General features: G+C 43.1%; 1 protein-coding gene across 2 annotated transcripts in view; it reads right to left on the minus strand.

Moving 5' to 3' along the window:
* Positions 1-26,879, minus strand: part of znf423 (zinc finger protein 423) — a 144,623-nt gene that overhangs the window by 63,871 nt on the left and 53,873 nt on the right. For both annotated transcript variants that reach the window (XM_039762864.1, XM_039762862.1), the window contains exon 3: positions 21,929-22,117. In XM_039762864.1, coding sequence (XP_039618798.1) covers positions 21,929-22,117 — 189 coding nt within the window. The remainder of the gene's footprint in view (positions 1-21,928; positions 22,118-26,879) is intronic.

A 26,879-nucleotide genomic window follows, 5' to 3' on the forward strand; every position in this document is an offset into this window, starting at 1 on the left:
CTGTAAGAATAAACAGAATTAAATACGTAGCAATACCCAGATGAGATGGGTCCTATACTGTATAAGAATAAATTAAATGGACATTAGCACCCAGTTCCAATAAATCTTACATTACAAAAAACTGAATTGAGAGGTCACTCATACCCAGTTAAAATGGATCCTATATAAGAATAAATCAAATGAGCACTGACAACCTTCTAAGATGGATCTTATATAAAAATAAACTAAACTGAATGGGAACTGATACATGGCTGGATGTATCCTATATACAAACATATTGAACTGGGTGGGCGCTAACGCCTGGCTGAAATGGGTACCATATAATGTAGGCATAAAGAAAACTGACAAATTTAATGGGCAGCGACACCCAGCTAAGATGGGTGCTGTTTACGAATAAATAGAACTGAATAGACACTGACTCATGTTTGTGGTGGATTCTATATATGAATATACAGGGTGGTTCACATCTAATTATGCAATTTTTATTATGCTATAACTTATTAAGTTTATTACATAGAGAATTCACAAATGAATGGAGGACAAGTGGGACATTACATGAAAAATCAGTGAATTAATTCAATTTAAGTCCATTTTCGCTTATTACAAGATATTTCGAACAATTCTTTTGTCTTGCATTGTTTTCCAACATTGCATTCAAAGTTGCATAATTAGATCTGGACCACCCTATACTGAAGTGAGTGGGTGCTAACAGCCCAATGAGGTTGGTTATATATACTGTAAGAATAAATATAATTAAATATGTAATGATACCCAACTGAGATGGATCCTATACTGTAAAAGAATAAATAAAATGAGCACTGACATCCAGCAACAATTAATCTTACACAAGAGTAAACTGTTTTTAATGGGAACTGATACATGGCTTTGATGGGTCCTGTATACGAATATACTGAACTAAGTGGGCACTAACACCCCCAGATGTGATCAGTCCCATAAAAGAATACATGAAACTAGCAATAACAGCAAGCTGAGACGGGTTCTATACAAGAATAAACTGAATTGAATGGGCACTGATACACAGTTGTGATCAGTCCCATATAAAAATACATCTAATAAGCAGCGTCACCTACCTGAGATGGATTCTTATAAGAATAAACTGAACTGAATTGACACTGGCACCTAGCTACGATGAGTCTTACAGAAGAATGAATCAAATGGGACCTTTCACCCAGCTAAGATGGATCTTATGTAAGAACAAAACTGAATTAAATGGGCACTGAGAGAAAGCTGTAATCAGTCCCATATAAGAATACATGAAACTGGCAATGACACCAAACTGAGATGAGCACTATATAAGAATAAATTGAATTGACTGGCCACTGACACCTAGCTAGGATGAATCCCATATAAGAATGAATCAAATGGGCACTGTCACCCAGCTAAGATGGCTCTTATATAAGATTAAACTGAATTGAATGAGCACTGATGCATGACGGAGATGGATCCTATACGTGAATATACTGAATTAAGTAGGCCCCAACACCCAGCTGGGATGGGTGCTATTTTGTAAAAATAAACAGACAGATCGCATGTAAGAAAAATTGAAATAGGCACTAACACCCAGCTGAGATGGGTGGTATATAAGGATAAATTGAACTGAATGGGCACATAGCTCCCTGACCTTCAGAAAAGCCAGGGCAAAGAAATGGGAAACAAGAGCACCAATCTTGGGCCAAGAGCAAAACAAAGACTTAGAGTGAGAATGCAAACAGGGTCCACCAGCCCACAAACATGCCAACAGGTATAGCTATACTCTCTCTTTTTTTTTTTAAATAGAGAACCCAGCGTCAGTTTGCTGCCCTGAAGAAAAAATCAGCTCCATGGGAAAATATGCAGGCAGAAAATGGTATTAAGAAAAATAACACAATAACCCGCATCTCACCTCTAACACGTCTGAGTTGCACACATAAACAGTTGCCATACCCATGCAGTCCTGAATTGAAAAACATTTTTTTTTTTTTTGCAGAAATTCCCTACACCAAAATCTTATAAGTAACATAGGATTCTACAAAGGTTGACACAGACATTCAGGAAGAATATTAAGCACTCTGAGGAAGCCGGCACATTAGGAGGAAGCTGGCAATATCCACGGCCCACGTCTGTTGAAATGTGGGGGTGGTGGGGAGAAATCCGAGTCAGTCCGACTGCAGCTCGAAAACACCTGGATGCCACATTACAAAATAATTGCGTGATAATTACAGGAGTATTAAAATGTCCATCTCCCTGGGTAATGCTGCAGCACCCAGCTGCTCGCCACAGAAGGGGAGAGAATACCTCATATCATTATTATTAATGGAAATTTCAGCATTAAGCCGTGGAAAGAAAAAGGCTCCAGCAGGAGTTTGCTGTTCTTTGCAGCTCCATATTACAATTAACCACTGGAATCAAATCCATGGTAACAAGCCCACGTCTCTACAGCCAATCCAGCAAGGGAGATACCAAAGCCACAGCTCCTCCACACATAAGGAAAAGGTCTTGGAGAGCTAGCATTCCACTAAGGCAGAGGGGTCCCGTCAACACACACTCCCAAAAAAGCATCACTAGCTTTGGGTGAGTAGCATGGCAGTTTGAGCTAATAACAAGAATGTCATGTAAAAATCGAGTCCTCAGTTTGTTAAGTTTTGCTCTATGACTTGCCCCATCAGTCCTACAGGATTCAAACTGGACCAGATTAAATCCTTTAGAGGCCCCAAGCACTTAAAAGATTTTGGGCCCTCACTCTCAGTGGATGACTGAACAGGACAGCCAAAATGACGAAGAAAAAAACAATCACATGAGCATCAGTGGACAGTGCAGAAGTTACCAGATTCTAATTTAATTTATTTAATGTATATCATTAACCTCTATTATTAGTATTTTATTTTATATTATATATATATATATATATATATAAAATGCCATGTCATTTTTTTCCTTTTAATGTGGCAGCCCCTTTTCGTGGAACCTGGTTCAATTTTGCGCCATATGGGCCATGGTAAATCCAGCAATGGAAGATTTCTGTGGTGCCCCCCTTCTCTTGATGCCGTGCTTATTTTGCTTAATGGTTAATCCAGCCCTGGGTAGAAAGAGGCCTTGACGCTGGCAAGATCTCATCTGGCAGCCTCCATGTTTACCTCATATTTGAACCTGGGTCTCTGTGAACTCTTGCATGGGCTCCGCTGGAACACACACGGTGATTCGCTTGAGAATTTCTTCACACTATGCAAATGAGTCCTTCAAAGCACTTTAGGTGTGAAATGCATGTTTTGGTGATTAGATTCTCAAGCCGCATGCTGCCGATATTTGTTAATCAAATCTGACGAACTGAGCCTCCAATTTAACTGCCGTCTAATCCCGTCAAGTTTCAGGCTATGGTTGTGTGAATTCCATCCTCCACTTCTCCTATGCCCTGAAACCAAAATTTAATTTTTGTACATCAAAAGCTATAGAAAATGGAAAGCTCTTTTTTTGTCTCTGGATGGCTGGAGGGAGAATTTGACTGGCTGGAGGCAACACAGGGGCTTCTTTCCCACTTTCAAGCGCCCTGGCCATGTTGTCTGTAGTGCTAGAAGTCTTGCATTTTAATTGGGGAACACCTGGCTTGACATCTCCAAAAATCAAGTCGAGGTGGCATGCAGCTCAAGTCCAGCCAAGAGGAAGAAAAAAAAATATTCAGGCAGCAGGAAAAGAAGAAAAGGAGGCGGCCCAGTGTGAAGGAGATCAAAGAGGCCTGCGGGGGGAAACGAGGAGCTGGGGGTCCTTTAATTACTCAGCACATCCACAGAGTCATGCCGCTGAGAGGAGAGGAGGAGGAGGAGGAAGGGGCTCAACAAAGAATGAGCCCAACGTCTGCCCCCCGCCACCCCTGCCTGACAATCAGCGCCAGTTCTCATCAGACCCTCCTCCACTGCCGCCAATACGGCTTCCAGACAGAGCCGCTTGCCCCCCCACTGAGTCAAGAGGGATTGTTGTCCTCTGCGGGTCAGCTGACAAAACTTTTGTTGGGCGCTTGTTGGGGTGGCACCCTGGGGCCCTTTCACAGCCCCCTAACCCCCACTGGATCCCTTCTTATTTGTGTTAGACCTGCGTGGGGCATCAGATCAAACTGGGCCGCTAGCTGCAGGGAGTCAGCGGCAGAAGAAAAGCTTGGTTGGCATTATATGGGGAGGTGGCAGGGGGGGTTGACTGAAGCCAAAGTGTGACTGGCTTCAAACACTCATCACCAACCCCCATCTTTTTCTTCTTTAAATGTAGCTCTCACGTGTCACTGAGCAGCGGTAGTGGGGGCCCTGTGGCTGGCATGGTACCGGCACACCAGCCTGTGCTTAGCCATGCCGCTCCACACATGCCTGCACAATAAACAATCGCTTTGCAAAGACTAATAATGGGTCAGAAAGGAATTGCGCGAGGTAGGGAGGTGATTATCTTAAAAGGTAAATACTGCAGCTAACTAGTCCCTCCTGAGGCGTGCCGTGCTCTTAATTACCGGGAAACACCATCCCTAAAAACTCCATTAAGCGGGATCAGCATCGGAAAAGCTCAGCATATTAGCCGAGACGCACTAAATGAATTGGGCACACACGCTGCTCCCTGCTGTCTCTGGCCTGTGCGCTGAGGCACTTGGGACTCCAAGTTCTTTGGGGTTAGGGTGAGACACCTGGAGTTAAAAAAAAAAAAAATCACAACGAGTGGGGAAAGGCGAATGCCTGCCTCTCCCATGTATCACTCCACCATGACACTGGAGGCAAGACCACCCCGCTGGCAACAGGCGCGGCAGCAAAGCTCCGAGTTTGCTAATCAATTTGCAGCAAGTAGGCACTTCATTTACATAATAAAATCGGCAGCAATTACTGCGTTTGCTAATAAATCTCACAGAAGAAGTTACATCTCAGTCTATGGAGGCAGAGGCCTGCTGAACGCATTTGAGATTCGCACCCCACCCAGACCCACCCCTTCCAATTAGGGTCAGATTCAGTGAAAGTCCATGAAAGAAAGACACGTTCTTAATCAAATGTCAGTAGGAAAAAGAAAATCAGCTCTGTGCCTGGCGATCCCCAGCAAAGCAGAATTATCTTGATGCGCACAGCCGTCAATGCCGTTCTTCCTGCTGCCCCAGAGCCCTGCTTCCCTTTTAGCTTGCCTTTGCCCACTCTGGCAGATTACTGTCACTGTAATGCTTCTGGTTCCCGTTCGTTATGAGCTGGGTCCTTATCTGCCTCCCCCAGTCAGCGTCAAACCCCACACAGCTGTCGCCGGCTCCCTTGGCCCCGGGTCTATCAGCCTGCACAGACCTGTGCCTGGCACAGATCAGCAATCCCTGGGAAGATTGGGCGGGCACAGCCAGACCCCAGAGAATTAGGCCTTGGACATGGGAAGCTTCAAGATTCAAACTAATAATTTTATGAATTAAGGGAAAACAAGGCAGATATAATAATAGAAGGTGTAAGACTACCCCATCTCATAACGCCCAGGCCTACTACTCTTTCACAGCTCTTCCTTATTTTTCTGGCATCCGCTCCTCAACCCCGTTCCTGCCAGCTTTTTCACCTCTCAAATCCACGGAGATTTACTGCCTCAATCCCCAGCTTTCCAAACTTGTTACTTCTTGCCCCATGCACTCTAGGCATGTCCCTTGTCCAGTCTGCTCATCTTTGCCACCCCCCACCATGGCAAGATGATCTTTGCCATGAAGTATCTGCCTCTCTACACTCAGTTTCCAGGGGAGGCTCGGATATCAGAGGATCACATTGAAGCGCACTTCACCTCCTGACTTCTGCATCCGCCCCCATCTGCCCTCATCTTTCACCCTTGCTGCTGCTGCCACCTCCTCCGTGAATCGGTTGGCGAGCAGGGAGGCAGTGGCTGCCAGGAAACAGCAAACACTGAGTCAGTCATCCATTTGAGCTACAGAGGGATGGAAGAGCACAAAGCGGCACCTAAGGGACAAGGGAGAGACAGCATTGACGTCAGGGGTAATTGGGTGTCTGAGCGTGCGAGCGCGCAAGTGTGTGCGAGAGCGAGAAAGCGACTGTCAATGGCTGGACTGGGTCCCCTGGGCCCCCTGCACACAGTTCTGTACATTTCCAGAAGGTCGAGTCAAGATAGTGCCAGGCTAGAGAGAAAATGGGACTCTCCACCTTTTGGAGGGAAGTATCCATACTGCCCTCTCGTCCAACGGGGAATGGGCCACACCCACTCCACACTCACCTCCAAGCTTCATCCTCAGGTCAAGCAAGAGACAAATGTCACTATGTAGAAAGTGACACCACCTAGACCAGTAACCAATCAGAGCACAAGGTGGCCAAGGTGACAGCTAATCAAACTGAAGCTGCTAAAAGATGCCAGCAACACAAAATGCTGAATGGAGAAAAACTCCGGTGGGTACACTGCCATAGACTGAGCTTGCCCTGGAAAGTGGAGCACTAGCAAGCTCAAAAAGGCTTAGTTTTGCCACATGGAGGCCTGCGCACTGTCACATACAATTTCTGCCATGCAACCTATATGTGTGTACTCAAAGCACAGACATACTGACACTCACTTAACACAGCCATATGAGTACAACAGGAGAGACAGCAGATTTACAAGTGTCACGCAAACAACTACACATGCAGCTCCCTCACTTGAACATGAACACATATGCACACTTTAGTAAGTTCACACACGTGATCATGTAATGTGACAGGGCCTGCCTAAAGGCAGAGCTGACAACCAATGAGTGCTCACTCAGAAGTACAATGATATATTGATTCATACAATGCAGTTATGAGTGCTATGGAATGCAGATGTTTTGGACCTTGAAAACCGAACAGAGGCTTCCCTGTCTAAAGCTGCATGTTTTAAATGTAAATTTAATTTAATTTAAATGTCCCTGTATTTACAGGAACTCCTTATCCCTCATACTTCCTTACGTACCCTCCGCTCTGTGCATACCAACACTCTTCAAGTTCCCAGAACTAAGCTTAGCAGTATGGGTGATAGGGCCTTTTCTTCGGTGGCGCCGAGGCTGTGGAATTCCCTCCCTGACTACTTGAGAGCCCCACAGTCGACCGATGCCTTCAAACGAAACCTAAAAACTTATCTTTTTAGAAAGGCATTTTGTTAAATTATTTCTATAGATTTCTTGTTTGTTAATTTATTCTTATTTTGTATCACTTTGAGATTGTTAAATATAAAGCGTGATATAAATAAAATTTATTATTATTATTATTAAATGCCACAATAGAATGGGAAAGAAGAAGTAAAAAAGGGCAGAGACTGCAGTCAACTCACCACACCTATAAACCCTTCGCATGGGCACCGGCTCTGTCAGGCAGAATATTATTGTCTGTCAGAAAAAGGAGCAAGCACACAATTCTTGTGAAACTGTGCTGGAAAGGTGTCACACGGGCATCTAATTTGGTTTGTAGTCATGTAATCCAAGGCAACCAAATCAGCAACTGCAGTCTTGAAGCTTGATATTCCTACTGACTAGAAGTTGTGTCATGTGAAGTCAGCTAAAGAAAGATGGTTTATGTTGACAGCCTGAACACAATCATGCACAACCCATGAGCAAACGGAAACCCAAGGGCACCAATTTGCTTGTTTGACAAATGCCAATATCTTACAGCCCACATATGTCCTCATCATTGTGACATCCCAAATTACGATAATGCCCAAATATACTCCTTCCCAAAAAATAAAATAAAACATGAAATACACAAACAACATCTCTCCAAAACATAAAGACTTGCTCGTCCCAGAAACAATACAATACACACATTCTTAATCCTCTGAAAAGTGCAGAGATGGGTTCATAATGCACATTTATAGACAATAACCTATACAAACTAATAAATACTCAATTGTAAATTCTAAACTTCTGTTCATAAGCACAATTGAGCAAGACCACAGAAATCAAGCAGCTCTTGTCCATGTGCTTAGCACTAGACAACAATTAAACACAACCGTGTATTCATATAAAGGCCATGTCACATCACATCACATGACTCTTCTACCAAATTTCAATCACAGACTTCGTTTAAATAACCTTAGAGAGTCAGGCACGATCATGTAAAGTGACATAGCCAGCGACTCAGTCCAACTAATTCAAACAGATTTGACTTTGTCTTATGCTGTGTTCATGCACTGAGCTTTCAGAGCCCCGACTTGTGACATTTCACCTTCCACTTCAACGTGTTCATGTGACTTTCCAATATGACTTTTCAGAGAAACTGGAGGTCACTGTTGATTTTATCCTTGATCTGGAAAAACAAGTGTAAAAAGTAAACTGTTTTTTTTTTAGAAAAATAAAGCACAAGTCTCACATTGCTCCAAATGCAATTCCACCACAAAAATTGAATTTCTGGCTAACCAGCTTATACTTTTCATTTTAAGCAACTGACTAAGGTGAAAGGTCAGTTGGTAGCTATGTTTTCCTTAAATTGTTTAATTCACTGCTCCTAATTCATAGGGTGTTCAAATGGAATTTCTGACTTGGAAACTTGCATTTACCCTGCCTGTCCAACAGACTGTGAATGCTACACTGAGTTGTAGGGAAGGGCTTGTGTGGAACAGTTGAGAACCAATCAGCGCTCGGCCAGAATTCCAATGCAGCTATGAGGAATAAGGAACATGGAAGTTTTGGACCTCGCAAACAGAGGAGAGACTCATTTGACTGATGTCTTGTGTTTTACGTACCACGACAAAAATTAAAAAAAAAAAAAAAAGGGCAGATATTGTGGCTGTATTTGCTGTTCCTGCAAAGCATTTACACAGCACTGGCTCTGGCAGACAGCATTTTATTGGCTGTCTGAAAATGGGGTGAGCGTGTGATACTTTGGAAATGTCAAACTGTGCTGGAAAGTCATCACATGGTTGTCTAATTTTTCACACCCTGTGATTTCTAGTCATGTAATCTGACATCTTCAGCAACTGCTGTCTTCAGGTTTGACATCCTCTTTGACTAGAAGTCATGTAACGTGCATTCAGCTAAAGGTGTGTAAGCAGTATACCTGCTGCCTCAAAGACAAATAATCCACAAGCCTCATACACACATATAAACATAACTAAACATGTTATCTCCTCTTCTGCATCTTTTTATTATGGCTTGCACAAATTTCCAAAGCAATACAAAAACAATGCACAAAATTGCTCCTATTCAAATAAACTTTTACATCTTGCTTAACAAAAATGCAGCACAACCAGACACACACATTTTCTCCTCCAGCATACATCCACCGTATGTAATTGATGTAAACGTCACCTATGCAAACCCCATAGGATTGTTCACAACTACACCACACAATGCCCAACGTAATTCTTGGTCAGAAACACAGATTTATCGCCAAGGCAGATGGACACACAATATGTGTACAATTGTACACACTTACAATTGCAAAAACCCACAACCATGCACAAAAAGAAATAAAAAAAAAAATTCCCCCAACTTCCACACACACTTTAACAGACTACACACCTCAACATCACATAAAGACCACCACACAATAAACTATAGAAGGCCTGCACAACCTCCCACACCTACACAAAGACATCTATAATAACAATACATTTACTTTAAAAGTACCTTTCAAGGTATCAAGCACACTGTACAATAACATACATAACATAAAACAGTTCAATATACAAACACAATTAATGAGAACACAAAAAGCAGTATTAAAAACATAGGTTTTAAGTCTGGATTTAAAAACAGAAAGTGAGGTACATGTACGAAACTCCAAAGGCAGGGCATTCCATAACTGTGGCCCTGATACACTAAAAGTGTGCAATCTGCAGAGTGTAATGGTTAACAGCAAGGAGTCAGTAGAAAGAAGTGAATGTGATGGAATATATGGACATAATAAAGATGACAGGTAAGGTGGGGCTAGAACATGAAGAGCCTTAAAAACTAAAAGGAGAAGTTTATACTAAATGCGGAAAGGGACAGGTACACAATGTAATTTTAAAAGTGTAGGAGTAGAGTTGGCGAAGGTGGATGAGTGTAAATACTTGGGATCAACAGTACAGAGTAATGGGGATTGTGGAAGAGAGGTGAAGAAGAGAGTGCAGGAAGGGGGGAATGGGTGGAGAAGAGTGTCAGGAGCGATTTGTGACAGACGGATATCAGCAAGAGTGAAAGAGAAGGTCTACAGGACAATAGTGAGACCAGCTATGTTATATGCACTGGAGACGGTGGCACTGACCAGAAAGCAGGAGACTGAGCTGGAGGTGGCAGAGTTAAAGATGGTAAGATTTGTACTGGGCGTGACGAGGATGAACAGGATTAGAAATGAGGACATTGGAGGGTCAGCTCACGTTGGACGGCTGGAAGATAAAGTCAGAGAGGCGAGGTTGCATTGGTTTGGACATGTGCAAAGGAGAGATGCTAGGTATATTGGGAGAAGGATGCTAAGGATAGAGCTGCCAGGGAAGAGGAAAAGAGGAAGGCCTAAGAGAAGATTTATGGATGTGGTGAGAGAGGACATGCAGGTGATGGGTGTAACAGAACAAGATGTAGAGGACAGAAAGATATGGAAGAAGATGATCCGCTGTGGCGACCCCTAACGGGAGCAGCCGAATGAAGAATTAGAAGAGGAGGAGGAAGGAGCAATATGCTCCCATGGTCTTAAAGGTGTAACCGCACTTGCTGCTGAATTTTGTATATATTATTGCTTGTTTATACGCCGAGCAGGGATACCAAACAACAATGTGTTACAATAGTCAAATCACATTTACATTTGCATAGGTGGCTGATGCCTTTATCCAAGGCAACTTACAACATTCGTGATACAATTGGTTACATTTCTTTTGGTTTTCCAGCTGCATTATAGGTAGGTCAAGTGACTTGCTCACGGTCACAAAGTGTCAGTAGCAGGATTTGAACCCACAACCTCAAAAGTATGAATGAGCTTCCCAGTTGCAGTATCAGAGAGCATCAGACGCAGCCTTGTAAAGGTGGAAAACGACAACCTTGATAACATTAATATGTGGATCAAGAGAGCGGGATCAAGAATAACACCAAGATTTTTAACCTGCGCAGACAAGGCTGGGATTTTTACTGTAGCGTTGTCTAATTTTCTTTCAAGTGCCTGGAGATCTGATAATTACAGCCTCAGTTTTATAGCTATTCAGTCTGATTCATTCACTATTCATCTGATCTACTCAAGTGCATACAATCACAAATATAAACTTGCTGTACACACATGTACACACATGAGCATGTTATACATTTCCGTGACAATTCAACCTTCTTACCTTGTGATCACTGGCAGCCACCTTCCACAAGGTGCAGCAGCACACACAGCAGTAGGCGATTGTCAATTTAAGCCAATGTCGCACTGCAAAACTTCCAGATGGAGGGGATGGCAAAGATGTTGAGTGTAGCTGCAGATCACATCATCTGAACATGTCATATTACACAATTTAACTTCACAGTGGATGTCAAATTACATAACTTCTTGACATTCCAGCACAGTTCCAAACTCTTAAAGAATCACATGTTAGCCCCTTATTCTGATGGCCAAAAACATGAAGCCTGACTGAGCCAGTGGATGTAGGGTCAATTCAGCCGCAGTCTCTGTCCCCTTTTTTCCCCCATTCTGTTATGCTACTTAAAACATGAGACATCACAAAAAAAGGCATCTCTTCTGTTAGTGAAGTCCAAAACTCTCCTGCTTCTTACTCCTTGTAGCTGTATTATAAGAATTGCACTTCCTGACTGGACGCTCATTGGTTGTCAGCTTTGACCCAAACACAAGTTTGCCACTTAAGATAAAATGAAACCTGTCTGATTCTGTTAGGGCGAGTCGCAGAGTGGTTACACCGAGTCATTGGATGTGTTAGACTACAAGACTGGTGGTTATAAGAGAGGGCCGTGAACACCTCAGACTAGATAAGATTATGGAAATGAAGCCTGCAACTGAAGGTTTATAAAAAAGTCATGTAATGTGTTATGACGTTTACAACCTGACACACAAACTCAGTATGACAGACACAGGCAATTCAAATAACATTCTCAAACATCTTTAATCTGATTCAGGGCCTATGTTGGCAACACCGGCCACCAAGATAGGAACCAACTCAAGATAGGCTTGCAGTCCATCCCAGGACCCACTCACATTGGGCCTACCAAGTATCAACTTTTAACTTAACAGGACTTCAAAATGTGGGAGAAATATCAGAATACCCAAAGGAAAGACCCAAGCAGGGAAAGGTTGAACATGCAGACACTACATGGACAATGAATCTGAATTCAGAACACAGAGTTTGTGAAGCAGCAGGCTTAACCAATGGCCATTGTGTCATCTCTACATTCTAATCACATTCATAAATGGCCCACCACACTGAGGAAGATAGTCAATGAGGTTCTATGACTCTCTGACCTTTTTCATATGAACCTTTTATAAGGTCTCATTCATGCATTCACACTCACACAGAGTCATCATCCATTAACCAAATCTGCAAATCAAATCCAGTCAAGTCAACTTTATTGTCATATATGAAAGACACTACAGGAAAACAATACACTGACATAGGGAGGCCAAGCAAATGCCTGGGGTTTGAACATACAAAGTTGGACTACTTCACCACTATGCCACCTGACATACATACAGCAGCACTGGCTGGCCACATTGTCCATAAACTCCTATCTTAGTACACACATGCTTTACCAATAAACTCACATACAGTGGGTACAGAAAGTATTCAGACCCCCTTCAATTTTTCACTCTTTGTTATATTGCAGCCATTTGCTAAAATCATTTAAATTAATTTTTTCCCTCATTAATGTACACACAGCACCCCATATTGACAGACAAAAAAAAGAATTTTTGAAATTGTTGCAGATTTATTAGAAAAGAAAAACTGAAATATCACATGGTCCTAAGTATTCAGACCCTTTGCTCAGTATTTAGTAGAAGCACCCTTTTGAGCTAATACAGCCATGAGTCTTCTTGGGAAAGATGCAACAAGTTTTTCACACCTGGATTTGGGGATCCTCTCCAGTTCTGTCAGGTTGGATGCTGCCACCACCATGCTTCACTGTGGGGACTGTATTGGACAAGTGATGAGCACTGCCTGGTTGTCTCCACACATACCGCTTAGAATTAAGGCTAAAAAGTTCTATCTTGGTCTCATCAGACCAGAGAATCTTATTTCTCACCATCTCAGGGTCCTTCAGGTGTCTTTTAGCAAACTCCATGCGGGCTGTCATGTGTCTTGCCTCTCCTCAGTGTGTGGAGACAACCAGGCACTGCTCATCACTTGTCCAATACAGTTCCCACAGTGAAGCATGGCGGTGGCAGCATCATGCTGTGGGGGTGTTTTTCAGCTGCAGGGACAGGATGACTGGTTGCAATCGAGGGAAAGATGAATGCGGCCAAGTACAGGGATATCCTGGACAAAAACCTTCTCCAGAGTGCTAAGGACCTCAGACTGAGCCAAAGGTTTACCTTCCAACAAGACAATAACCCTAATCACACAGCTAAAATAACGAAGGAGTGGCTTCACAACAACTCTGTGACTGTTCTTGAATGGCCCAGCCACAGCCCTGACTTAAACCCAATTGAGCATCTCTGGAGAGACCTAAAAATGGCTGTCCACCAACGTTTACCATCCAACCTGACAGAACTGGAGAGGATCTGCAAGGAGGAATGGCAGAGGATCCCCAAATCCAGGTGTGAAAAACTTGTTGCATCTTTCCCAAGAAGACTCATGGCTGTATTAGCTCAAAAGGGTGCTTCTACTAAATACTGAGCAAAGGGTCTGAATACTTAGGACCATGTGATATTTCAGTTTTTCTTTTTTAATAAATCTGCAACAATTTCAAAAAATCTTTTTTTTGTCTGTCAATATGGGGTGCTGTGTGTACGTTAATGAGGAAAAAACTAATTTAAATGATTTTAGCAAATGGCTGCAATATAACAAAGAGTGAAAAATTGAAGGGGGTCTGAATACTTTCCGTACCCACTGTACAAACGCACAAACACAAACATTTGTTTCTCTTCTACAAATGCATCCCTCTCAATACTTGCACAAGCTCCCATAGCTACACAAAACTAACTCACCAAGCAAGACCACTGACCTTCACAGCTGCTCACTGCCACAAATAAACCCATACAAATGAGCATATGCAGACATTCAGACACAACTTACCCTTCATGCAGACAACCATGAACTACATAAACTCAGCCTCTACAAAAGACACACACCTTGTCTGAGCTTACATGAACACAATGAATAAGCACTGCCTCACCGTGAGCTGCTTATTTACCCAACTGCCACTCGGTTACACAGGTCGGTCCTCTTACCCAAAAACAACACAATCACACTTGTTCTTTCACCTAACTGAGCTGTTTCTAAGCCCCTTGCATAAGGAGAAAAAAGGTGCTGGCCTGGGACCATATATTTTGCACCATTCTTCTCAATGGCGGGTGGGGATTTAACAACCAAATACAATTAGCATTCTGCTGCCCCTTATGCGGCAAAATAATTGAAATGGCAAAAAAATTGCACGCCTTTAGACGCCAAAACGAACCCATAATTCAATGATTCAATCCCCACCCCCAACCCCCTGAAGGTCTGCAAGGGAATAATGTAACGGAAAGAAAAAGGGGTGGTTTATCCTGAGCCAGATTTGAGGTATCTGTGGCTTACAGTGTGCATGCAATTAGTGTAGCTGAGGATTTGAACTTTCCAACCTTGAGGTTGTGGGTTCAAATCTCACTTCTGATACTATGTGACCATGAGCAAGTCACTTTACCTGTCTGTAGTCCAAATCGAAAAAACAAAAGAAATGTAACTAATTGTATCTCTCAGCTGTTATAAGCCGCCTTGGATAAAGGCAGTAGCCAAATAAGTAAACATGAAGCTTGATTAATACAACACCCTGCTCAAGATCTCCTTATCCAAACTTGCAATTTGTTAAAAGGCAAAACAAAAACATTTGTTCTACACTCTATAGCCAAAACACATCCACTTTTCTGATCTACAAAACCAACATGGAGTCCCACTTACTCCTAATGCAAACCAAACACACAACAATGCAAAACACCCACGGTGCTACGCAAACCTCAACTAACGACGACTATTTACACATGCAGCTGCTGCACAAGCACACAAGTAATCCCGCCGCACGTCCACTTGTTATGTGGCAGGCACACTCCTCCCGACACATATACATACACGTGTGCCCAGAGTCTAATAGAGTGCTGCACAAATGCAGATTTACTTGGCAATCTGCAGCCTGCAGAGGTGACAGGCATTTTGAATTTTGCCCGTTCTTCCAGAACACAACTCAAACCCACTTTGTGTCCGCTGGCAAATTCTTCTCTTTCACTCTTGCAGAAAGTGTAAAAGGAGGAGTTCCCCACAGAGCCTTTCTCTCCTTCCTGGGGTGGATGGGGCCCCGCAATGCCCTGTGTAATTTCCAGTTTCTCAGAATTTAGGTATTAATAAAGACCCCATGGGGACCTCCACAATATAACCCTACATTTTCAGGCATTATGAAAGAAAACCCCCAGGGGTCTTTGGCTCAAATTTCTGAAATGCAGGCATTGTAAAAGGCACCCCAGGGGACGCCCGCAATAGAAATCTGCTGAATTCAAAGCATTTTCGGAGTCCTGGTGGGACCCATTACTCCCACTGGAAGCTTTTTACAAAACATGTGTTGCTGACATGTTGACAGATTGCTCACTGAAGTGTTTAGGTGCAGCACAAGGCGGGCCTTCCGAGACTCGCGCTCCGCCAGCGAGTCTCCGAGCTCCCAGGAACTGGTACCATCCATATTTTATAAATGCTGGGAGGGGGTGGGTTATGTTGGGGGTGGTTGGTTTGGTTGGAAGAATGGGGGAGTGCAGAAGTGCACTGAATAAAGAAAATAGAGAATGAATCCAGCACCCCCGATTATGAAAAACTGACTTCCACAGAGCCTACATGCTGAAAACCGGGGGCTGCGAGCAGCTGCGGCTGCCTTTGTATCCGTGCCAAGGGCTTAGTGAAGGAATCTGGAGGCGACCCTGCGGCTCAAGGCAGGAGAAAGCGAAAAAAAATCATGCACGCACATCCTCATACACGCATGCATAGTGAGACCCACATGATCGAGAATAACACAAAGCTCAGTAACACACCCAACACACACATGCTGAGTGGCACGTGTACAGACACACAACGTCAAGCACACCCTCTTAGACAATGACAAAAAGCAGACAACCAGCGCTATGACACACAATTGAACCCTTCCACACACAGGCATGTAGACAAAGAAGCACACACATTTGGAGTCATGCAAGCCAACACAGCACAGATTGCACAGCCTGTCCCTGAGTCTGGCTTAGCTAGCCTCTGACGCCATTATGCACAGGAAAGTGATCTGTGGCTTTAATAAGGAGCAAAGGCTCAAAGGAATTAGCTGCCTTGGTGACGCCTGGAAAGGGGGAGGTGGGGGGACTTGAAGCGGATGGAAATGTATTCATGGCGTGGGGAGCCGAGGGCCAGACGGGGGAGGAGGGGGCGCCCCAGGGAGGCTGAATCACCCAGAGGCCTCACAGGCACAGCCGTTCTCATTTCGAAGAGTCTCCGCCAGCTAAACACTTAAAGCTGTGCCTGCCAGCCTGCCAGCTCTCTGCCTCACAAAGGAAATTTGTTATCACAGTCATTCCGGGTGCGGCTGCCCACTGGACGAAAGCACGTATGAGAATACCTAAAACCATTTGGAGGTGGTGGTGGGGAGGGGGGAAAAAAAAAAAAAGACCCCTGCTAGACCAGTAACTCTGTGCAAAGCTCTGTGTCGACGAAGGCACCCCAGAGCAGCCTTCTGACCGAAATGTACGTGCACGTTCATGGAGTGGTGAATAAACAATCAAGATAGAAAGAGCCAAAAAGACACAAATTCCACTCATGCAGACACCAATCACACACACACACACACAGACCGACCAGAAGAGTAGCTAAGAGGGACGCTGTAGACACTGGTCAAGGAAGCCATCATCAGCCTGATGGCTAATCTGCCCGTCTATGGAAACAAAGTCTTCTGACAAGCATGGCAGGTAGGCAAGCCCTGCTGATCAAAGCTTACTAGTGCAGGAAATGACAGCCGTTCCTGTAGTTCCCTCTGTTGAAATGATTTGGTCATCGACACAATCAGCCCCTCCACACCACATCTTTCGACTGCATTCCCTTTCCACATTTGTACATCACCACCCACACTCTAAACACACTGTTAAATCACTCAGAAACACTTCCTGCACTACTAGAGGGCAAAGCACATATGATATTAATGACCTTTACCTACTCAACGTCCCAGCACTCTCCTGATAACAGCTCTCACTCACATAAGACAAACCCCCGCCACTTCCATTCCCTTCCCCTGCTGGCCTTTGCAAGAAAAAACTCATCTGGCATTTTGTTTTCCAAAGTGTCATCAGCTGTTTGGCAGTAGCGGACAGTCACTTCTGCAGTCCACATGTCCACAGCAGGTCCCATGAGTTTGAGGAGACAGACCCCAAGCGCTTGCCTATAGCCAATCTGTCCTGTGTAGCTCACTCTTTTCATCTTTGCCATGAAGATTATATAGTAAGTGGACTACTGGCCTATTAAATGTACCTCCCACACAGTAGGCACAAGGGCACGATGGGAAACTAAAGCTGCCTGACCTCCCTTAGATTAGTGAAAATTTCAGTAGATTTGAACAGATCTGCACAAAGCCTGGAAAACGTCCAACTCCAACATGAAGGTTTATGACCCTATGACAAAATAGCTCTAGATTAGACATGGTTCATAATACAGAGAGATGATTCATAGAAGATGAGCATCACAGATTGTGGACATAACAGATGAGGTATGGTTTAAGAACAGAAAGCCAATTTGTGGTAGATGAACATTTCACAATGTGGCCTTAACAGAACAAAAACAAGGATATGCAGGGGAGCATAATCATGGGGGTGAAGTGCTCAGAGTGCAGCCATTACAGAAAGAACACAGCTTATCATACAGAGAACCTGTTGGAGATGGGTAATAACATGGCCTAACAGACAGAACATAAGTTAACATAGAGTCTACTTACCGCAAGTGAGCACCCAAGGCTGTGGTTATGGAACAAAGCAAATGGCCCAGCATACAAAGCTTCTAAATTTGGAAGATGAATATGGCGGACAGGACATGGTTTAGCATACAGAAAGGTTATTTGTGTTGGGTGAATTTTACATTGCTAGATTCTCCCCACCTCTCCATTGGCTAAATAAACAAAACTGAAATAACTAAACAAAAATAATATTGAAATTTTCTGCCAAATGATCAAACGAAAGGTGAAAGCAAATACTGTAAAAGACGAGTTCTCTGCTATATTGCCAGAAGCGCCACCCCACTGGTGCAATGAATGTGTTGGACCTAAGAGTTGGCCAATGAAATGTTCTACAGATTTAGATTACTACATTCATTCTTTCAAACTTATTTATTCCAACACAAGATTGAGAAGAAAAACACAGCCTATCCAGGCTGCAGTGTTAGGCACAAGAGCTGGCATCAGCCACAGATGGAAGATGAAATTCCATTCAAAAGTGATCAGAAGTGAGAAAGAAAACCAGAGTAATACACCCATCATCAGGATATAAGGTCTAGCCAAGGTTCTTCAGACAACTATCAAGATGCTGAGGAGAGACAGTTTTCAATGAGTTTGCCAACGTGCAAAAATGTTTCCCCCTTGTGGCTTCCTTACTCTCTCACTGAGATATCAGTCTTGTCCACAGGCTACTAGGGAGCCACATCCTTCCACTTAAACCATCCCTTCATTAGAGTAAAGGCAGCATGGTGAAGTCTTTCAGTTTCTCCTTTGGGATGTAAGCAACTGAACAGCTTCAGGGCACGGCCTCAATGCCTTCATTAATATGTAAAAAACAAGGCCTAGAACGGTGGTTAAGGGGAGCATGTCAGGCTGAGCTTCTTGACCTATTTTCATGTTGTCAAAGATTGAGCCAGTTAAACATTTTTCTTCAGTATGTAGAGAGCCAAACTCCATTCTGCCTTTAAAGTGTCAATGAGCACCTATTGAAGGTTCATGTCCTTTAGAATGGCTGAAACCTACCTAGGCCTTCCATTCCCCAAGATCGAAGTTCATCTCCAACAATGTGCATTAGTATTATGGGCACTTGGTTGCAACTCTAATAGGCAGTCCTACTTAAAGCCAACTCGTCCAGATGGCCAACCATGTGCCTATAACTTAACATATGTAGCATGCAGACATGATGAAGAGGTTTATGCTTTATTTGGCCAAACAATAGAACAGACATGATGTGTAAACTAATCAGCTCTGACCATAGTAACACTGTTGATACCAGAAAGTGTGTTTCTAGCATCTCAGAAAAAGCTGCCGACAAGAATTTGACACACTAAAGTCTCTGGACCTTACAGGGAATTGTACAATAAACAAACATAATCAATGAGTGGTATCTCTGTGGGGAAAACATCTTAATGACAGAGGTCAGTGAGGAATAACCATATTAATTAACATTGTTTATTTATTATTAATTATTTAATTATTAATTATTTAATTATTAATTACAAACCCACATATACTCAAATAATAAGCCCTTTACAACAGGGGTATGTTTAAAGGCATCTCTGAGTGCACAACGCATCCAACCTTGCAGCGGAAAAACACATCAGGTTCCACTCCTGTCAGCTAAGGACTAGTGATGAGCGAGCACCAAAGTGTTCGGGTGTTCGGTCCGAACACATTGCGATGTTCGTTTGCTCTACCGAGTATAATGTAAGTCGATGGGAGACAACCAGGCACTCCCTGCTCTGAAGAGGGGAGGGTGCCTGGTCCATTGGAAAAGGTCAGAAAGTGACAGAAACACCACCCAAATGGACCAGGAACAGCATGGGGACGATGTCTGGATGCATCTTGGACTCCCAAGTCGCTGCTGGGAATCAGTTTGTCCGAATTGTACGCCACTTTTACAGACTGACAAAAACACACCCAAAAACCCCCCAAAAAAATCAATTTTACAGGAAAAATGACACTCTAAAACATTATATGCCAGTGCCTGCAGGTGAGCCGACGCTCTAAAACATTATATGACAGTGCCTGCATATATAGCACCCGATGACGTATTCCGGCCAGCCAATCACTGTAATGCCAGCACCTGACATGGCTACTGGCATTACAGTGAGGGCAGTACTTACCTGCCCCTTGATTGGCTGTCTCCAAACCACGTAACGTGCGGGGCAGAGACTCGAGCATGGTGCACGAGTACATGTGGTGCTCATTCGAGTAGCGCCATGCTGCGAGCATAGCGATGCTCGAGCCAAACACATGTTCGGCCGAGCATGTTCGCTCATCACTACTAAGGACACAAAGGACTCATGATAACAAAAACCGGGTGACTAAATATCAGAAAAATGTTTCAGAATCTAACTAATCTCATTTCTGATGTGATGTCATAATTTCATAGATCATCCTCTATTATGTCATCAGTAGAGGGTGATGATGATAATGATGTGGAAAGTGGTTTCTTGACACAAATTAGGGTTAATAATACCAGTTACCGCTGACCACGTGCATCTGTTTATAACCAAAGTCTATCATTTTTCAGATGGACAGAATAATACAGTATGTCTCAAAGCATACATCATCTCAAGCTGCTTCCATGAACATGAAGGTTATTGCAATTTACTCCATGAATTGTGCACATCCCCATATCTCAATCACCTTTATGAACGGGAGGTTTAAAGCATGAATGTTCAGCTGAAAAATATTCTATTAATGCTATTGAGAAAGCATGGACCAGAATCCCTAAGGAATGTTTCCAGCACCTTGCTGACTCCATGCCTCAAAATTCAAGCTGTTCTGGAGGTAAAATGGGTTCTTGCGCCTTAATACAAAGGTGTCCCTAATAAAATGGACACTCAGTATATATTGCATTCTATACTTTTTTGGAAACAGAGGGGATATTTTCTATTGAAGGTTGATGGACTGAAGAGAAAACATGTAAGCTTGCAAGCTCCAGACTGGTAATCTCACAAAAGCCAGTATAAGGCATCAGCGCTTTGCTGGGTTAAAAGAATGTGGTCTTTGTTTGTACATCTTTGTTGATGAACAGGTAAATGAAAGAAATAGGGAATAATAATGTGGTCAGACAGGCAGAAAGCACTGTTTGCCCTTCATCCCCAAATCAGAGTAATGCCAAGAAAAGGATGAAATTAAAACAGAACAGGAAGGGTATAATCCCATTTATGAGCAATGCCACCTGGACCACCACCCTGCGAAACACCTTTCTTTTTTAGTATACCAATTCATTAATTAAGCAAAGCTTTCCACAGGTTTACATGCAGTTTTCTGATATTTATTCATGCATTTTAAATACAAACAGAGCCCAGGAGCTGGAAATGTCCCTGAAGAATAGCAGATTATTCTGCAATCTCCGGCACACAACTGACAACAGGGTCCCTTGGGGCCTGGCATTCCTGCTGTCCTCCACAGCAACATGTTTGCTGCTGCCAACTGTGGAGCACACATTGTGCTTTGCATCAGAAAATCCAGACACAGGCCACACAGTAAAGCCATCCCGACCCTCAGTCTGAAGTAACGTCACTTTTCCTGCATTCCTATAGATGTGAACTCCAGGCAAAACCGACCGAAAAAAAGAAATACAAAAGCTTGTTGGGAGGTGGCCTCCCCAGATGCATCATTTGGACTTGCTTAGTGCATCAAGTAGGAGGATTTTTTTTTTTACCTGACCACCCATGCAGAGTCATGTCACCCGTACAAACCATTGTAAAGTACTAAATTTTGCACTCCTTTGAACCGTAGAGGCCCTCTACATTGGGCAGTCACTGAACACTGCAACCCAGGGAAGTCATGCTCTGTTGGTTCGCAAGCAGTTACATGCTAATAAGTTTATCTCTATGCTAGCAGTAGATGACCTCCAGGACAGTGGTTTCAGGTCCTGCTTACCTCCAGGACAACAGTGTGTTCGGTGCTCGGTCAGGTCACTCAGGGTGTCGAAGTCTTGCTGACAACTGTCACAGGTATAAATGGGCTCCTCCTCTGGGTCTTCCTCACCATCTTGGTTTTGCTCATCCTGACTTGTGATGCTGAGCCCATCGTGAGCATCAAACTCTGTGGGCACTTCCAGACCATTTCCTGCACAAAAGAGACATAACATTAAGAGTGTTGTATATTCTGCAGTGCAAATCAAACCGATGAGTTAAGTTAAGTGATAAGCAACCCTTATTGGAACGGATTTAGTGAAAACAGATACTTCTTAACACACCAGGAGTGATGAGATAGACTGGATTAGGAACACACAAAGGTGAGCGTGACCTCCTGGCTTCAGATCCTTTACTCACTCTAACATGGGAATGAGAACTGCCAGAATATCTAATTATTACATGTAACAGAGACAAAGGGACCATGTTTGACAACACAACCAAAATGGATTCTCTTTGCTTAAAGTCACTAGCTATTGTCCTTGAAGGTGAGGCTCAAGGAGAAGGATGGATAGCCACTTGGGATACTGTGACATGTAAATGATTACCACCACTAAACATGACTCCTCCATTTTAAACATCGATTGAAAGCAAATAGGCATATTGTAATGCTTTATGACTTTCCATATAATCCAGAAACAAACAGCATGCCGACCCCTTACCTTGGAGAGGAAGGCCTCTAGAGAACAGACACAAACCTGCTGGGAGCTCATTGCTCTCTGCTGTCTCAACTTGTTATCGTAAGAGCACAGACGGACGGGGTATATGTCTTTAATTTCACCTGCGTCTCTGCTGCCACTGAGCTGGGACATGCTGCTGCCTCCCCACATGGCACCTGATCAGACCCCAGCCTGGGGAGACGGAGGGAGCCCATGTGGGATGTGTCAGGTGGTTCACAGCAAACTCATTCTGAGGGTCTCAAAGTCACCGATAATAATAGCAAAGCAATGACAAATGAGTGCAGGAAACAGAAGGACAGCAGGCGCTCTCCCATTCAAACATGGAAGACACTTCATTGTCCAGCAGGTATGTGCCAAATGTAAATAGGGTGCCAGACATCTACTGCATTGACCCAAAGAAAATGTTTCTCCCAATCGTTACTGAGTGTACCTTACAAATCAGTAAATCACAACATTGAAATCCACTGAAAAGTGGCTTTAGAAAAGACAGTTACAATTGGGACGAGTTCCTATTATTGGTAACAACCATAAAAAATGCAGGAACTTAGGTTGCCTTGAAGGAATTCCCCGAATCAATTTTTCTATTTTGTCCCCAGCACACTCCAAATCGCCTTGAGCCAAACCATCAAAGGGAGGTAACGAGACAGAAGGAACAAAATAATGAAGATGCCTTCCTTCTGTTGTTGCAGTTTGGGATTTTCTCTGGCGAACGTGGTTTCCTCTCACACCATAAAGACGTGCAGATCGTTAGGACTGGCAGCTGTCTGTATGAGAAAGTGGGAATTGTATGCCTGAGTATGCTTAGTGATGGACCAGCTACCTGTCCAGAGTGGGCATAAGACTGGCAATAGTTTATAGTTATCTCTTCAGTGGCACTCTGTACAGGCAGAAAATCAATACATTGAACTATCGGACTTAACTGAAAAGCTTTGTCTACACTTTATAATGGTAGGGTAAAGGCATGAGTGCCTTTCAAAACACACTAGGTGCTCTGTAGCAATCAGAAAGGCAGTATTTACAGACTGTGATGGATGAGACGAATCAGTACGATGGAACGGGGCCCTTCAATGGGCTTTGGAGTAAAAACAGCCTTACTGGTGGGTTATGTTTCCCAACATACTAATAACCTATTGGAAAGTACAAAGCCAACTTATGTCCAAATGACAAAATTACAGAGCCCATACTTTGTGGACGTTTTCACATTTTATTGTTATACAGCATTGAATCTCAGTGGATCTTAATTTGGCTTTTTTGACACTGATAAAACAGAAAATGTCAAAGTGAAAAAGGATCTCTACAAACTAATCTAAATGAATTACCAATATCAAACACAAATCATTTGAAGTTATAAGTATTCCTCCACTTCAGATCATTTGGTAAAAGGGTCCTTTCATCTGAATGGTTGGCCCCGCACTGACTCAGATGTGGAATGGCCAATTGGGTCAGCTTGTGGCCAAGGTTTCCAGAACTCTGAATAAATCTGAATCTTCATATGTGACAGTTCTGTATTTAGTGAGTGTTATGACCTATGCTTGCATTTTGCTCTGTATTTGTACCATTACTTACTGTATTATTGTATTGTATGCCTGAGGTGGCAGTGATAGATTGCCCATCTAGATCTGTGAAGAGGATTACTTGTGTTCTGTTTTGTGTGTTGTGCTTACCCCATTGTTTGACATCCTTTGCACATCCAACCTATGTGGAATGGGGTCTCTCTCTGAATGGCCTTTTTCAAGATTTCTTCCATTTTGTCCGTATGAGGGGGTTTTTGAGAGCATTTTCTTCTCTTTATAGGGAGTCAAAGCTGGGTGGGGGAGGTTGTCAAAAACAGGCTCTGTTAAAGCCCATTGTGGCACTCCTTGTGTGATTTTGGGCTATGCAAAAAAAAAAAAAATGTTATTTAGTAAATTCATCTTTGGTGGCCACAACAGGCTTGAGTCTGTGTGCACAAGTCTCTATCAGCTTTGGACCCTGTAATTTTTCTCGATTGCTTTTTGTAAAACAGCTAGAGCTCTGCCATGTGTCATGGTGATTGTTAGAGAACAGCCTTTTTCCAAGTCCAACCACAAATTCTCACTTGAACTGAGATTTGAACTCAGAGTCAGCCATTCAAGTAAATTAACGTTGTTGTTTTTAAGCCATTCTTGTGTAGCTTTAGCTTTATGCTTGGGGTTGTTTTCTTGCTGGAAAATACATTTTCACCTAAAATGCAGACTGCATCAGGTTCTCCTCCAAGATTTTCCTGGTGTTTTGCTGCATTCATTTTACTCCTCTACCTTCACAAGCCTTCCAGAACCTACTTCAGAGAAGCACCCCCACAGCAGGGATTTGCCACCACTGTGTTTTTGATAGTGGGCAGGGTTTCACTTACACCAAATGTGAGATTTAGTCTAATGGCCAAAAAGCTCAATTTTGGTCTCATCAGACATAGAACCTTCTTCTAGCTGACTTCAGAGTCTCCCATGTGCTTTCTCCCAACATGCCACGTGTCTTTCTCTTTATCACCATTAAGCTGTGAATGGTGAAACACCCAGGAAACATTTATTTTCTCCATCAGAGTTCTCCCAGGTTTCCTGGTGGCTTTCCTCATTAGTCTTCCAGCTCCATCACTTAGGTTTTGTGAACAGCCTGCTCTAGGCAGATTTACAGCCATGCCATACTATTTCCATTTCTTCATCCATCCATCCATTATCCAACCCGCTATATCCTAACACAGGGTCACAGGGTTCCATTTCTTCATGATTAATTTAAATGGACTCCAAGGGATATTCAATGACTTTGACATTCTCTTGTCTCTGTCCTAACTTGTGCTTTTGATTCCCCTTTTCACAGACTTGCTTTAAGAGTTCTTTTGTCTTCATTGTGTAGGTTAGGCCACCATACTAACTTGACACAAGATGGCCCTTCTTGATACAAGGCGATTTATGCTGCAGTCATTTGAAAACCCAGACAGGTGAACTCCACTGAACTAATTCCAGGATTGTTAAAACCAACCATCTGCACCAAGTGTATCATATTAAAGGAGGTGAACACTTAAGTGATCAATCATATTGTGCTTTATATTTGTAATTAATTTAGAACACCCAACGGAAATCTGTTTTCACTTTGATACTGAAGAGTCCTATTCTGCTAAACAGTGAAAAAAGACCAAACTAAACCCAACATGACTCCATGTTGTATAACAATAAAATGTGAAAACTGCCAAGGGGTGGATGCTTTTTTGCAGACACGGTCTGTAATTTTGTAATTAGAACCTGAAATGAGCAGCATGGCTTGCTTTCTCTGATAATGTAACATTCTCAAACCCGCTTTTAGGGTCTCATCCCTCTCTGTTTCACACCCTCATATGGAAAGGCTGGCTACAAACTCAGGTCCTCCAAGTCAGAAACGGCAGCTCATACAGTTGAGGTAAAGGGAATTTGCCCTGTTCAGCTAAGCATTTGCATTTACTTATTTGGCTGACGCCTTTATCCAAGGTGACTTACAACATTTATGAAACCATTGGTTTCATTTCTTTTTGTTTTCCAATTGGAGCCTAGCCAGATCAAGTGACTGGGTCATGGTCACACAGTGTCAGAAGCGGGATTTGAATCCACAAGCTCATGTTAAAGGTCCAAAGCCTTAACCACTGCACCACACTGCCTGCCTAAGCAAGAAGGCTTCTTGACTTCTACTGCAATGGGGGGACCACCATATTACAATATCTCTCCCTCAGTCCTACTGAAATTTAGGCTAAGTTATGTTACTGCCATGGCCAGCTCTTGCATCTTTTGACCCTCATCCGGAATAAGTGGGTTGTGGAAGTGGACAAATGCAACATAGAATAAAAGTAAAAAAAAAAAAAACAATTTTCAACACAATTTCACCCGTATCAGGGCATGACAGTAGGATGTAGGTTAGTGTCAATGCCTCCGTTGGCGGTGGTTTTTCTCCCACTGCTCAACAATACGCATGTTAGGTTAACAGACCAATCTAAACCTGTCCTGCGTAAATGTGTCCTGTGATGGAACAATTCTCCATCTAACGTTGGCTTCTGCTTTGTACCCTAGTACTGCCAGGATAGGCTCATGCCCCCAGCCTGAAATGGATTAAGGAGGTGTGAGAAAGCTGTGTTATTTTTAATAATCTGTAATACATGAAAACCACCATCTGGTGATGAAGGTTCAAATTTTTTTCAGAGATTCCAACAGGCTACCTTTATGGGGCAACACTGAAATTTCAAATGTGTTTCACCAT

This window comes from Polypterus senegalus, chromosome 9, assembly GCF_016835505.1.
Source record: "Polypterus senegalus isolate Bchr_013 chromosome 9, ASM1683550v1, whole genome shotgun sequence".
Taxonomy (NCBI): domain Eukaryota; kingdom Metazoa; phylum Chordata; class Cladistia; order Polypteriformes; family Polypteridae; genus Polypterus; species Polypterus senegalus.